The 12,036-nt window shown below is 30.6% G+C and overlaps 1 protein-coding gene across 15 annotated transcripts in view; it reads right to left on the reverse strand.

The window, feature by feature from the left end:
- LOC149734168 (microtubule-actin cross-linking factor 1-like) overlaps positions 1-12,036 on the reverse strand; it is a 101,729-nt gene that overhangs the window by 23,759 nt on the left and 65,934 nt on the right. For all 15 annotated transcript variants that reach the window (XM_089880776.1, XM_089880775.1, XM_089880780.1 and 12 more), the window contains 19 exons: positions 11,483-11,617; positions 10,420-10,573; positions 9,978-10,189; positions 9,119-9,252; positions 8,555-8,792; positions 7,858-8,024; positions 7,399-7,555; positions 6,904-7,015; positions 6,441-6,562; positions 5,777-5,890; positions 5,126-5,255; positions 4,585-4,784; positions 4,012-4,183; positions 3,438-3,586; positions 2,852-3,157; positions 2,214-2,355; positions 1,567-1,733; positions 902-1,141; positions 408-635 (listed from right to left, as the gene is read on the reverse strand). In XM_089880776.1, coding sequence (XP_089736902.1) covers positions 408-635; positions 902-1,141; positions 1,567-1,733; positions 2,214-2,355; positions 2,852-3,157; positions 3,438-3,586; positions 4,012-4,183; positions 4,585-4,784; positions 5,126-5,255; positions 5,777-5,890; positions 6,441-6,562; positions 6,904-7,015; positions 7,399-7,555; positions 7,858-8,024; positions 8,555-8,792; positions 9,119-9,252; positions 9,978-10,189; positions 10,420-10,573; positions 11,483-11,617 — 3,279 coding nt within the window. The remainder of the gene's footprint in view (positions 1-407; positions 636-901; positions 1,142-1,566; positions 1,734-2,213; positions 2,356-2,851; positions 3,158-3,437; positions 3,587-4,011; positions 4,184-4,584; positions 4,785-5,125; positions 5,256-5,776; positions 5,891-6,440; positions 6,563-6,903; positions 7,016-7,398; positions 7,556-7,857; positions 8,025-8,554; positions 8,793-9,118; positions 9,253-9,977; positions 10,190-10,419; positions 10,574-11,482; positions 11,618-12,036) is intronic.

Below are 12,036 nucleotides of genomic sequence, written 5' to 3' on the forward strand. Positions count from 1 at the left end.
TTTATTCGCAGGAGAAAAATGTTAAAAAATCGTCATAAATTTTTTTTAACTTTAATTTTTTACTGAAAAAAAACAAGATTTTAAAAAATTCTACTTCAATTTTTTTCACTAAAGGTTTGGAAAAAGCATTAATAGTTTTTTTGCTAAGATTTCTTACTTAGAAGAAGGAAAACATTGTTGAAAAATCTTCACCAAATTTTTCTCACTTATACTTTTTACTTAGAGAAAAAAAAATCACCACAAATAAAACTTTTACTAAAAAATACAAAAAATGTTAAAAATGGTCATCAAATTTTAAATAATATAATATTTTTACTTTCACCTAAAAAAGGTATTTCACTCAAAACAAAACAAAAATTCTCACCACATTGTAGAATTTTACTCCAAAGAGAAAAAATAATCCTCACCTCTTTTTTCATCCCAGAGTTCTGTGACACAACTCCCGCATCCAGAAGATTTTTAAACATCTGCTCAATAACTTCAACTTCTTCTTTTAGGTCCTCTCCTCTTCCACAAAGCTCCCCCACCTCCATCATCTGATCCTCCAGCCTCCCATCCTCTCTGGAGATGGGATCACATTGATCCAGGTCCTCTTCAAGATCAGTGAGGTGCTGAAGAGCATCTTCTAGTCGGTTCTAAAAAAAAAAGAAATTTAATTTTCAAAAGCAAAAAAAACTAAATAAAGTTCTTACAAAAAAAATAAATATATATACTTCATGTTTAATGTAATAAAGAGAAAAAAATATTTTTTTTTACAACAAAAAACAAACAACAAAAGTAAGAAAAATTCTTATTTTAGATTACAAATATCAAAAACACAATAGAAAACAAAGCAACAAACAAAAAAGGTCCAAAATTTATAAAAAAAGTAAAAATTCATTTCACAAAGTAAAATAATCACCTTTAAACTATTAAGCTTCGAGAAAACCTCTTCTAGATCAGAAAGAAGAGCAGCGAGAGTCATTTTCAGCTCTCTAAACTTCTCTGCAACATCATTTGCTGCTCCAGTTATATGATCTGATGCCGCAGTTGGACTACTTGGTTCTGACGCGTCATCTCTGGTATGGCTAACTAACGACTTAGCAGAATCACATAGATTGAACACACTAAAGGTCTCGTTGTCCAATTCCTTGACCAGTTGCTGTGAAAAACATTTTTGGGTAATATTTACTAGTATTTTATAAATACAGCAGTATATATAGTAGGTTGGGGTAAAGTGGTCTATGTTATACTGGGTCTGAATTCTTGATCATTTGCTGTGAAAATTGATTGTTGATTTACTGTTACTCGTTTTACTTTATAGTACAGGTTCATTGTAGGTTGGAGTAAGATGGTCCATGTCTTCATACTGTTTTTTGTCACATTTGTTACTAAACAGAGGATTTTTACAAAATTAACTGTATCCTCTTGACTCAAGATTAGAAAATACATGAAACATGATATATATGTAATTTTGCAATATAAGAAAAACTACTTTTCAATGCACATGTAAAAAATAAAGGACAAAAATCTGAAAACACTAAACTGTACAAAGCATCTGTATTATTTACTACACATTTAAATTACCTCAAGTAAATTCTTCTTCTTTCCAACATCATTAGAAAGTGTGGATTCTGATTCCTGTAGTTGTTGTTCCACTTCACATAAGCATTTTTCAAGTCTTTTTTTCTCTTCATGGAATTTACGCAAATTTTCCAGCTGGTTCGTCAGTTTTTCAACCATATCTGAAATTTCTGTGAAAACATAATTTAATAAAGTACTGTGGGAAAAGATGGGACACCTTTTCATTTTATTTTCTCGTCCCATATAGTAGTAAACAAAGTACATTCAAAGAATTATAAAACTGTATTAAAACTCGATCAGGATTTTTATATATTATGTGCTAAAGGTGTTCCAAGTTTCCCCACAGTACTATAAGATAAAATATTATAGTAGGTTGGGGTAAGATGGTCCATGTTTTCAGTCTCTATTATCAAGGGTAAAGCTGGTTTTTTTCAAAAAACTCTGCCAAAAAATAGGATGTGGCCCCTTTTAAAAAAACATAAAAAGTTAAAGTATGTAAAAATAACATAAGGCGCTAAAAACATAAAAAAAATTATGTCTGTGGTAAAAACAAAAGTTGTTACACCCGTTTTAAAAGTTTAGAGGTAAAAAAAACAACAAAAATTGGGGTCACCCAGGCACTCCAAAAATTACACTAGAATTTCACCCACCCTGTTTAACAGTGTTATAACCTTCCACAGCATCAGATGCAAACTTCAGTTCATCTTCGGAGCAACTCTCTTTCATTTCTTCACATAATTCAACAACTTTATCTTGCGTTGGTTGTAAGCTATTTCCTTCCTCTAACATTTTCTACAAAAAAAAATTATGAATAAAATAGTAAATTTTTTTTATATTTTCGTGGCAGGGCAACAGTCAATATACCACGGGTGTTTTGTTATATACACCTTGTTTCTGCTTACCACATATTTTATATTGTATAACAAAAACAGATATTGTTATTTAATGTAAAAATGTATATTAAAACGAACATTGCTTTAACCCAGTGGTCACTAATGGTACAACAAAAATTATCTGTTCTGTTTTAGAAGCCTAATTCTCATTTCTTATGACTTGCCACACTGTAGGACCTCACCCACATGGAATAAAATGGGAATCTATTTTATGTGAGTGAGGTCTCGCAGCGTGGCATGCGATTGATCCTAGGATTTAGGCCAGGGTTGGCCCATTAGCCCTACATCCAGGGTGCTACCGTATGGACCTCGACAGTTTTTGGAGACAGCTATTTTCCCCTGGGCGACAAGGGCTCTATTTTATTATATTTCTAATTCTCGAAAATTTTGTTTACCTTTAATTTCTCAGCAGTCGTTTTAATATCCTCCTGGATCAGAACCTCCGGATCAAAGATGGCGTTCGCATCATCGGATGCGGGTTTAGACCAGGATTTCAATTTCTCAGACAACCTCTTTATCTCATCCATATGATCCGCCATCTTCATCAGATCTTCCTCAAACCTCCTCATCTTGCTCCTTGCATCTTCCAGAGCATTATCTGCTCCTCTAACTTTCTCCTCCGTCGTTTTATCGGCAGAATTTTCCTCCGGAAATAATTCTGACTGGATTTTGTGGCATTCAACGCATTTTTCTTCATTTTCCTAAAAATGAAAAAAATTATTAAATAAACTTCAAATTTATATATTTAAAAAATATTTAAAAATAGGTAAAACACCTAAAAACACTTTCTACAATTTATATATTAAAATATATATATAAATATTTAAAATATCTGACAAACACTTACTTTAAAAATTAGCTAAATTTGTTTTTATTCAAACCTTAAACATATTTTTTTATATTTCTAATATTATATTAATTTATAACTTTTTTACATAAATATTTTATATATCTTATCATCATTTTTTCCCAAAAATTAACCTTTATCTCAGTTTCCTTTAATTTCTCCAGATCCTGAAGTGCCTTATGCACGGCGTCTTTTTCTGTTGGTTTGGGGGCAGCGTCGAGCTGTTGACAAAATTCTGGCGACCATTTTTTCACCTCAGAACTCAATTTATCCAAATTTTCAACTGAAAATAAAGATTTTGGATTAAATTAGGGCATTAGGATAAGTGTCGGTTTTTTAATAATTTAATAGTAGGGTTGGGGAAGACAGGACACCTTTAGCACATAATATCTAAATATCCTGATCGTGTTTTAAACAATTACTAACAAATAGAATGGGGTTTTACAAATCTTTTAAAATTGAGATAAAGGTGTCTCATCTTTCCCCACCCTACTATATTTATTTTATGCAAATATTTAAATAAAAAAAATTACAAAAAAAATTTAAAAAAACAAATTTTTAGGTAATTAGAATTTTTATGCAAATCACTCAAATTAAAAAATTACAATAATTTTTTTTTCTAAATAAATATCTAGATTGATCTAGATTTATTTATATAGAATATCTAGATTTATTTATAATTTTTTATGCAAATTCATAAAATTTTACCCATTTCAGTTGTGTTTTTATTCTTATCAGCCAAGTTAGCAACAGAAGCACATAAGTCATCCCAATCTTCATTACAGGGTTGGAAGGTAGTTTGAAGTTGTGGAACTTGCGACACCAGCTGTTCAAGCTTCTCAAGCTTCGGTTTATGGCTCTCAATGTCCGCTTGTAAGGCCTGGAAAATAAGAAAATAATTTTTTTTTTAACTTTTTTTCTCTTAAAATTTTTATTCTTAAAAAAATTTTTCCTTCAAAAATTTTTTACATTTTTTTTAAAAAGTTTTTTTTTTTGATGAAGGAAATTTAGGGATATTTATTTTGTAATTTATTAAAATTTTTTATAAATATCTTTTCCAAAAAAATTTTCGAATAGAGAGATATATAGAGATAATTAGTAAGTATACGGTATTATAATTATTTGAATGTTCTTTGTTTACTATTAAATGGGACGAGAAAATAGAATGAAAAAGTGTCCCATCTCCCCCCACCCTACTATATGTAACTTTGTGGGTGATTTCACTCATTTAAATTAAACAAAAAAAATTTTTCATCGCCTAAATTTTTCTACAACACCTACATTCAATTTATCGTTCTGTTTTTCCAGTGATGCCAGATCGAAAGTTGGAGCATCAAGAAGTTCAAACAATGCACGTTTGGCATCCAACCATTCTTTGAATCTTTCAAGGAGGGAATCAAACTGATCTTTTGTCTCGCTCTTCCTTTTCAGTGTTTCCAGCTTCTCCAGTGATGCGCTAAGCAAAGAGTTCCATCTGCTCACTTTAATAAAACATCAAAATTATAATTTTGTTTTATATATTATAAAAAAAAAATAATTTGACATTCACTGTTTTAGCAAAAAAAAATCAACAAATCAAAAAAGTGAAAATAACATTTTTTACGTTAAAAATATTATAAAAAAATAATATTTTGACAGATTTACAAAAACAAAGGGTAAAAAAATAAAACTTAAAAAATATTTTTTTTTGGTAAAACAATAAAACTTTAAAAAAATCTAAAAATAAGAATCAAATGCAGCAAAGCCAGCAATACAAAACAATAACCCTTGTAAATCTAATCACATTATATTAGTTAACTTTCCAGAAAAAGCCAAAATTTACCAGTAATTTTCATTTCATTCTTTAGATCAGACACTCCTTCTGCTGAAGGTTTAGCTTCAAATATTTTATTCGATTGATCTTCAAGTTCTTTTAACTCAGGTTCATGGACAAGAAGAGAATCTCTCCAAACCTGAAAAAGGCAAATTGTGAGAGAGACAAAAAATAATGAAAAAAAGAAAATTTTCCCAATGCTTAATATTTCAAAATTGAATTTTTTTTTAATTAATTTTTTTCTAAAAATCCCTTAATTTTAGTCTTTTTTGTTATATTGTAATTTAATAGTTATTTAAAAAAATGTCTTAAAACTAGTCTGTATCTAGATTTTCAGTCTACTATCATAACAAGACAGTTATGTGGTTGTGTTTCCGAACTGATAAATCAAATTAAAACTGTGTATACTATATAGTAGGGTGGGGGAAGATAAGACAATTTTAACACATAATATACAAATATCCTGATCGTGTTTTAAACAATTAACAACAGTCTTTGAAAGTCGTAAGGAAACAGTTTTATAATTCTTTGAAAAAACTTGGTTTAAAATAAAATGGGACAAGAAAATAAAATATTTAGGTGTCCCATATTCCCCCACCCTACTATATAAAATTTACATTATGTTTATTTTATATATATTTATAGCAATTAGCAATATACCTTGTAATCTTTTACAGCATCAGGTACTGCATGCAGTTCAATACTTGACAATTTACTCAACCAAGCTATTTCTTCTTCTTCTGCTGTTGACAACATTTCTTCAAACTCGGAAAACTGGAAAAAAATTTGGTCACATTTAAAAAAAAAATTATTTAAAATAATGCATAACTTAAAAAAAATCCTAAAAGATTGCTCAGAAGTTTAGGCACTGGCGTTGTGAGTTCCAAGTTGTAACTGAAGGATACCGGGTTCAATGCTTGGTACTGATACCATTGTGGGCGTATGTGGCCTTGGAAAAACACTCAATGGACATTGCTCTAACCCAGTGGTCACTAATGGGTTGTAGCACCCTGGGTGCCAATGCAACGGGGCAACTCTAGACTAAATCTACCAGACTGGGTTAATTTCGATATTAAATAATTTGGTGCGACTAGTTTTGTTTACTGTTAATTTAAACAACACAAAAGTATGTTTTTACTAAAAGAAATAAAAAAGTTTTTTACTAAAACAAATAAAAAAGTAGGTTTTCCTATAACAAAAAAAACAACAATTTTGGTTACGAAAAATTACTAGAAGGCTATTTTTATACCTAAACCTACTAAAACTCTAGTTTTGCAAAGAAAAAGTTATAATAATGATAATATTCACATTGCTGAAATTCTACCTTAGTTTTGAAGTCTGTAACGTCATTCTTTGTGTTTTTTAGACTGGAATGTTTAGTTTCAAGGTTACTGGTAAGGTCATCAAGTCTGTGTTTCAGTATTGTCATCATGTCATCTCCTTTACCTGGTGAACACTGGTTTAAACTGATGGGAACTGGATAAGCAGAAACTGGTTTAATGTGGTTAAAACAGGATTTAGCAGAAACTGGTTTTAATGCAGGTTAAAACTGGAAAAGCAGAAACAGGTTTTATGCAGTTAAAACTGGATTAGGGAGAAACTAGTTTTATGCAGTGAAAACTGGATTGGGCAGAAACTGGTTTTATGCAGTGAAAACTGGAAAAACAAGAAACTGGCATACATCATTGTAAAATAGAATATTTATAAACTAGTTTTAACTGGATTTGACAGGAAGACCTGATTACTATTTGTGGAAATATATATATATATAGTTTCATTTTTTTCACCTTTTTTATTATATTTGAGTGGTGATTGTATCACGTATCCCGGGAGAGAAGCAGCCACTTCACAAAGATCATCAAATTCACTCACGTGATTATCAAGTGACTCTATGTGCTTCTGTGGAAAAGTGGAAAAAAAGTAAAAATAGTTTAAAAATTATTTTTGTTGGGTAAAAGGATAAATGAACTCAGTAAAAGTTGGTTCGAATTTTTGTTTTATTGGGAAACACTGATTTAGATTTTTTGTGAAAACAAGGATTTAGAACTTTATTGGGAAACACTAATTTATAAAAAATATTGGGAAACACTGATTTTGACTTTTTTTGGAAAAACACTGATTTAGATTTTTTTGTGAAAACAAGGATTTAGAACTTTATTGGGAAACACTAATTTATAAAAAAGATTGGGAAACACTGATTTTAAATTTTTTGGGAAAACACTGATCTAGAAATTTATATGGAAACACTGATTTAGACATATCTGGAAACACTGACAACTTACAGAGCAGACTTGAATCTGAGCATCCAACCTTGGGATGAGGATTGTGTCTTCCATGGAAGAGATCTCATCCTCGCATCCACGCAACCAATCCTCAAATGAGGAAGATGAGGATTTGAACTTGTTCAGTTTTTCTTCCCATGCATTCAGCATGTCCTCCCTGGAGGAAAATGGAATAAATACAGTTATGGTAATGTGGGGAAAGATGGTACTGTAGGGTAAAAAATTTTCTTGACCCAATTGGTGGAAACCAAAGAACATTCAAAGAATTATTGAACCGTATTTTTAGGACTTCCATAGATCGTTGTTAACGGTTTAAAACAGGATCAGAATATTTAGATCTTATGTGCTGAAGGGGAGTCATGAGGATACGCTTTTATAATCATTAATTATTCTATGTTTTCTACCAAACGGGATGAGAATTTGTCCCAGCTTCCCCAACCTACAATGTATTAACATTACCTTTGCTTTATTTTAGCTTTAAGCTCCTTCCAGGATGCCTTTGATTTATCCAGTGCATCTTGTACAGGAGCTACACTGTTCAATCTACTATTAAGTACAATATCATCACCAGCAGATAAGGTGTCCGTGTGTTTCTTCTCAAGAGAGTCTAAGTCATTCTGCATGTTCTAAAAAAAATAAAAAAAAATAAGTTAAATAACTACTAAGTATAGGCAGCACATTTTTTTTAATTTTTAGAAGAATCTAGAATTTTTTTTGGATTTTTAGAAAAATCTGGGAATTTTTGGGGATTTTTCAGAAATATATGGGAATGTGAAAAATGCAATATATTTGACTCTGTTTGTTTGTAATGTTACATAACAGCAGGGTAAAAGCTATTTGAGGGTTAGGGTTAAATTTAAAAAATTAGGTTAGATTCCTTTAAAACGATGTGAAGTATTTAAACATTTTAAGAATTTGTTCAAATAATTTATCTAAATTTTTATTTTTAATGTTTTATTCACTTTTTACAGTTAAAAATGTAAAATGGGCTATAAACACAAAATATAAATTCCACAGTTTAAATTTTTAATGTTTAAATTTTATATGTATATATACTTTTTACATTAAAAAAATGTAAAACAGTTTATAAACCCCCAAACCTAAAAAATTAAATTCTTAGCCTAGGTATTGCTCATAGACCACACAAGTAACTCACTTCCAGTGTCAGACGTGCTTCTCTGATGATATCTTCATGCCGCGTGACTTCTGCATGACCCAGTTTGGGGTCAAATACGACAGAATTCTGCTTTTCATCAAATTCATTCAGGCCCTCGCCAGTTTTTTGCATAAAGTTTTCAGACTCTACAAAGTGGGTTTGAAAGTTTTCTAGTTTGTCGTTCATCTCGCCCAAGTGAGCCATCCAGTGGTTTGAATCGTGCGTCAACTCGGAGTGACTGAAAATTTAAATGTTGTATGTTTGTGTAATTTTTATTGATAAAAAGTGCAAATATGCTTTGGGTTCTTAAGCATACTGTTGAGTGAAAAAGTTAAATGCTGCTGAAAGTTTATTAATGAAAAATAAAAAATGCTTTGGGTGTTAAAACTGGTAAGAAAAGTTAAATGCTGCAAAAAACATAAACCTTAATGCATATTCAAGAGAAATCTAAAAGAAAATTCAAAAAAATGTACATTTTAACTAAATGTTTTTAAAATAACAGTAAAAAAAGAAAACATTGAACAAAATATGAAGGCCACAAAAAAGATATGTTTCAGTGTTTACCGGTCTGCGAGATTCCTCATTCTCTTCTGTAATGAATCGCAAGCTTGTGCATCACCAGAACCAACAAGGTCGGTGCATTTTTGCTGAAGTTCGTTTATGTCTTTCCCACAAGCTATAAGGCTCTCTTGGACTCCCTGGTCAAAATAAAGAGATTTAGCCTTTATAAAAGGTTGGGTTTAAATGGGAGATATAAAAAGGTCATAAAAAGATTTATAAAAGGTTATCATCTATCAGCTGTCTATTTAAGACTATAGATGACATCTTTTTTGGAAATTTGTCAAATTATGGGAAATGGAGTTAATATCTACAGTGGGGCTTTTTAACAATAGAGTTATTTTTTAACAAACAAATTGTGTAAACACATGGGAATGAAAAAAAAATGAAAAGACATGATTGAGCGACAAAACAACAGCAGTTAAAATATGCTTACTGGTAAAAACAAATTTAACTTGTTACTACTCAAAATAATTGTTGTCTAGTGAAAAAAATGGGACCAATTTGTACAAAAGTTACATTTAAAAAAACCAACTTGTAAAATTGTTACATTTAAAAAAAACAAAAACAAATTTTACAAATGTTACATTTAAAAAAACAGACAAATTATAGAAATGTTACATTTAAAAAAACAAACAAAATATACAAATACTACATTTAAAAAAAACAACAAGTTGTACAAATGTTACGTTTAAAAAACAAACATATTATATAATTGTTACATTTAGAAAAACAAAACATTGTACAAATGTTACATTTAAAAACACAAACAAAATATACAAATGCTATGTTTAAAACAACAAACAAATTGTACAAATGTTGAATTTGCTTATAAAAGCGCACAATTGAACACATCAATACATACCTCCATGTCTTTAATGCTACCCTCAACTGCATTACTCTGTGCAACAGACGTAGCTTTATTATTTTGCAAGCGAGCTGCTACGTCCTCAAGGGTGGAAAGAAGTATTTCAAGTTGTTTGGAAACATTTTCAGAATGAAATAACGTGTTATGTAGCTTGGAGGAGAGGTCTTGGGATTTACATTTCAAATCTTCATACCTTTTGGTCAGTTTTTCTAAAATTAAAAAAAAATTAATTTTTTTGTTCTGAGTTTAATTTTAAATTTTAGTAGTCAAAATTCATTTTTAATTTTAATATTACTTTTTAAGATATTTTCGTAAAGATCTGAAATTTTCCAAAAATTACTAACTTTATTTATTTCAATATACTTTTAAACAGTTCTAAAGATTGTAAGTTAAGGTTAAAAATATACCTCCCCTAATATATATATATATGTAAAATTACCTGAGTTTTCTTTCAGCTTATCACGACTGGTTTCATACGTCCATGTGTTGATAGGTGAGGCAGCAAGTGCATCTGATGCTTCAACCATTTCTTCCATGGCTGATACCTTGCCTTCTACTTCCTCATTCATTGCATCGCATGCTTTGACTTGCTCCTAATATATATATATGAATGTAACTTACTTTATTCTCATGAATATGTATAAATGAATGAATGTAACATGGTTATGCTCGCATGGCCGGAAAACGACAGTCGTTATAACACAAGTGTTCTGTTTTATACACCTCGTACCAGCTTACGAGTTAAAAAGTATGTTACTTTGTAACAGGTGATATTTTTTGGGGATTTTGTTTGACATATGGCAATTGCTCCAATTCAGTGGTCACTAATGGGTTATCTTATTTGCCTAAATTACCATAAAATTAAAAAAAAATACAAAAAAATCACCGACAGAGTTACATACGTGGTAACTCGACAACTCGTAAGCTGGCATGAGGTGTATGAAACAGAATACCTAAGCTTAACGACTGTTTTTTTCCGGCCACGCGACTATAAACCAAGTTACTTTCATTATCATATAAGACTTAACAAAGGTATGAAGACACAATAAGAGAAGCTGCTTTTGTCACACTGTCTAGTTAGATAAGTGGTGCTAGGAGAGTCATCAGACATAAGTGTTTGCAAAACTAGAAAGAAAAGGGTATATGGATTTGATTGACAGGTGCTATATAAAAGAGTGTGCACTTGTGTAATTCATAAAAGAAGATATTTATGTGATAAGACATAATGTTAGCCCTATCAAACCAAAATACTATTGAATTGAATGTAACTTTCTTTATCCTCGCGGCTGGAAAACAACAGTCGTTATAACACAGGTGTTTTGTTTCATGCACTTCGTGCCAGCTTACGAGTTACCAATGTAACTTTGTGGGTATTCTATATTAGTTAGGCCCTACAGCATAGCTAGCACAAACATGGGACATCAGATGTAAACCAGATTTGATCTTGCCTATTACCCTAAATGGATTATACTCAGAATTTTTGTATACTAATATTTATTTACCCGTAGTGCCTTTGGTTCAACAGGCACAGGTAGTTCACAAGCATTCTGTATTCTCTCCTCTGCACCAGGCAGCCAAGGGATTACTTCTGCAAGTTTTTCTTCATAAGATTTGATCAGGTCTTCATATTCCTTTAACTGCATAAACAAAAACGATGTAAGCACATTTACAAATTTGTCGCAAAGTACAAAAAAAACTATTAAAAATTATATAGTAGGGTGGGGAAAGATGGGACACCTTTTTATTTTGTTTTCTCTTCCCATTTGGTAGTAAACAAAGAACATTCAAAGAATTATAAAACTTTATTCTCACAACTCCCATAGACCGATGTTTAATTATTTAAAACATTATCACAATTTTTTAATATTATGTGCTAAAGGTGTCCCGTGTTCCCCCATCCTACTATACATTAAAAAAGCATTGTTTTTTATGAACAAAATGTTCATAGAGTAAAAAAACACACATTGTTTTACACAAATATTAAAAAAATACAAAAATCTTACAAAGCAATCATCAAGATCATCTATTGCGTCCGAACCGACAGAAAAGTTTGTCA

The sequence above is a fragment of the Ciona robusta genome, chromosome 7 (assembly GCF_009617815.1).
Source record: "Ciona robusta chromosome 7, ASM961781v2".
NCBI lineage: Eukaryota > Metazoa > Chordata > Ascidiacea > Phlebobranchia > Cionidae > Ciona > Ciona robusta.